The 1385-nt window shown below is 49.5% G+C and overlaps 1 protein-coding gene across 2 annotated transcripts in view; it reads right to left on the reverse strand.

The window, feature by feature from the left end:
- Positions 1-1385, reverse strand: part of ZNF793 (zinc finger protein 793) — a 17915-nt gene that overhangs the window by 7493 nt on the left and 9037 nt on the right. For both annotated transcript variants that reach the window (XM_012730538.1, XM_012730537.1), the window contains one exon: positions 894-939. In XM_012730538.1, coding sequence (XP_012585992.1) covers positions 894-908 — 15 coding nt within the window. In that variant the 5' untranslated portion in view covers positions 909-939. The remainder of the gene's footprint in view (positions 1-893; positions 940-1385) is intronic.

The raw sequence follows: 1385 nt of genomic DNA on the forward strand, positions 1-1385 counted from the left end.
GCGTTTCCTTGGGGGGATGTCTACATTGAATGAGGTGCCGTGAAAGCCTGCGCTCTGTGAGGTACCAACGCGCTGCTTCTGTGCACAGTGCTAAAGGCCTTCTTGCTGGGCCACCAAAGATCACAGGAAGTGACTCTTTGGACTACACTTTGTACCTCTGTGTTCTGACATAGAATGTGCCCTGCATCTCTGCTTGCGCCATCAAAGTGGAAACTGAATGTCCACAAAATGGGGTACTAGCTCAGTCACATTCCATGCACATGATGGGGCTTTGTGTGCAGGCTGTAGCAAAATGGTGTGGTCAGAATACTAATGTGGTGCAATCTCTAGGATATTTTAATTGAAACAACTTCCCTCACACTCCCTCCCGCCCACCAAAAGGACAGAGCAATATGTTTTAAGTGTCCCGTCACTGAATCTACATATGGAGGAGAGGCAGTGGTGTCACAATCAAATTTCTTCAGCAGCACCAGAGTGCTCCCAGCTGCAAGCAGAAGATGGGCTGCTGCAGGCGGGAGACCTTTTTGAGACTCTACCAGGGCATGTCCTCACCCTAGGGCAGATGACTTGTTGATGTCAGACTCATGGGCCTCTGTGGCTCCGCTCTGGCCAGCACTGAGGGCCGCCCCAGCTCCCTAACATATTCAGCTGTTCATCAACTACCCCTGTCTATCCCCATCAACTACCCCTGCCTATCCCAATTCCTTCTCTCCTGACAGGTGTTCCCAGGGTCCCCCCAGGAAACCTCTGTGAGCAGATCTCTACCTCGAATCTGTGCTCCTGAGACCCAGGCTATGACAAAGCCCCTGTGCTGAAATTACCGGTGTTTTTTTCTCAGAATTTTTCTTGGTTTCCCCAAGAACAGAAAGCAAGTTGCTTAATGTCTCGCTTACCTGGCACTCCATCATTTCTGGCTGGTCTTGGAAAAAGATCTGAGACCTGTGAAGACAGAGATGAGGGGAATGGGACAGAAAAGAGAAAACAGGAGATTGAGAGACCAGGCCTGTGTCAGGACTTGCAGATTTCCTGTGTAAATCATGTACAAAAATTGACCCTTAAAGTCACTGTGGGTGGGAAAAAGATGGTGTCACTCAACTAGGACTGTGGTGGCACTAACCAACCTCCCAGGATGTAAAATCTGCCACCAAGAAAGAGCTCAAAGTCATGAGACACCTTCCTAAACCTTAAATAACGAATGCCCCAAGGACACGCAGTGCTGTGCCACTTAATGACAGGGATCCCTCTGAGAAATGTTATCGGGGTTCATCGCTGTGTGAAGGCACCGTTAGTCATGGCCTTTGTGTATGGGTGGCCACAGTGACCAAAACACAAGAGTAAGTCAAGGCCAGGAGGATGATGCATAAAGAGACAGAGTGAGATCCCCC

The sequence above is a fragment of the Condylura cristata genome, unplaced genomic scaffold (assembly GCF_000260355.1).
Source record: "Condylura cristata isolate star-nosed mole 26May11 unplaced genomic scaffold, ConCri1.0 scaffold00028, whole genome shotgun sequence".
NCBI lineage: Eukaryota > Metazoa > Chordata > Mammalia > Eulipotyphla > Talpidae > Condylura > Condylura cristata.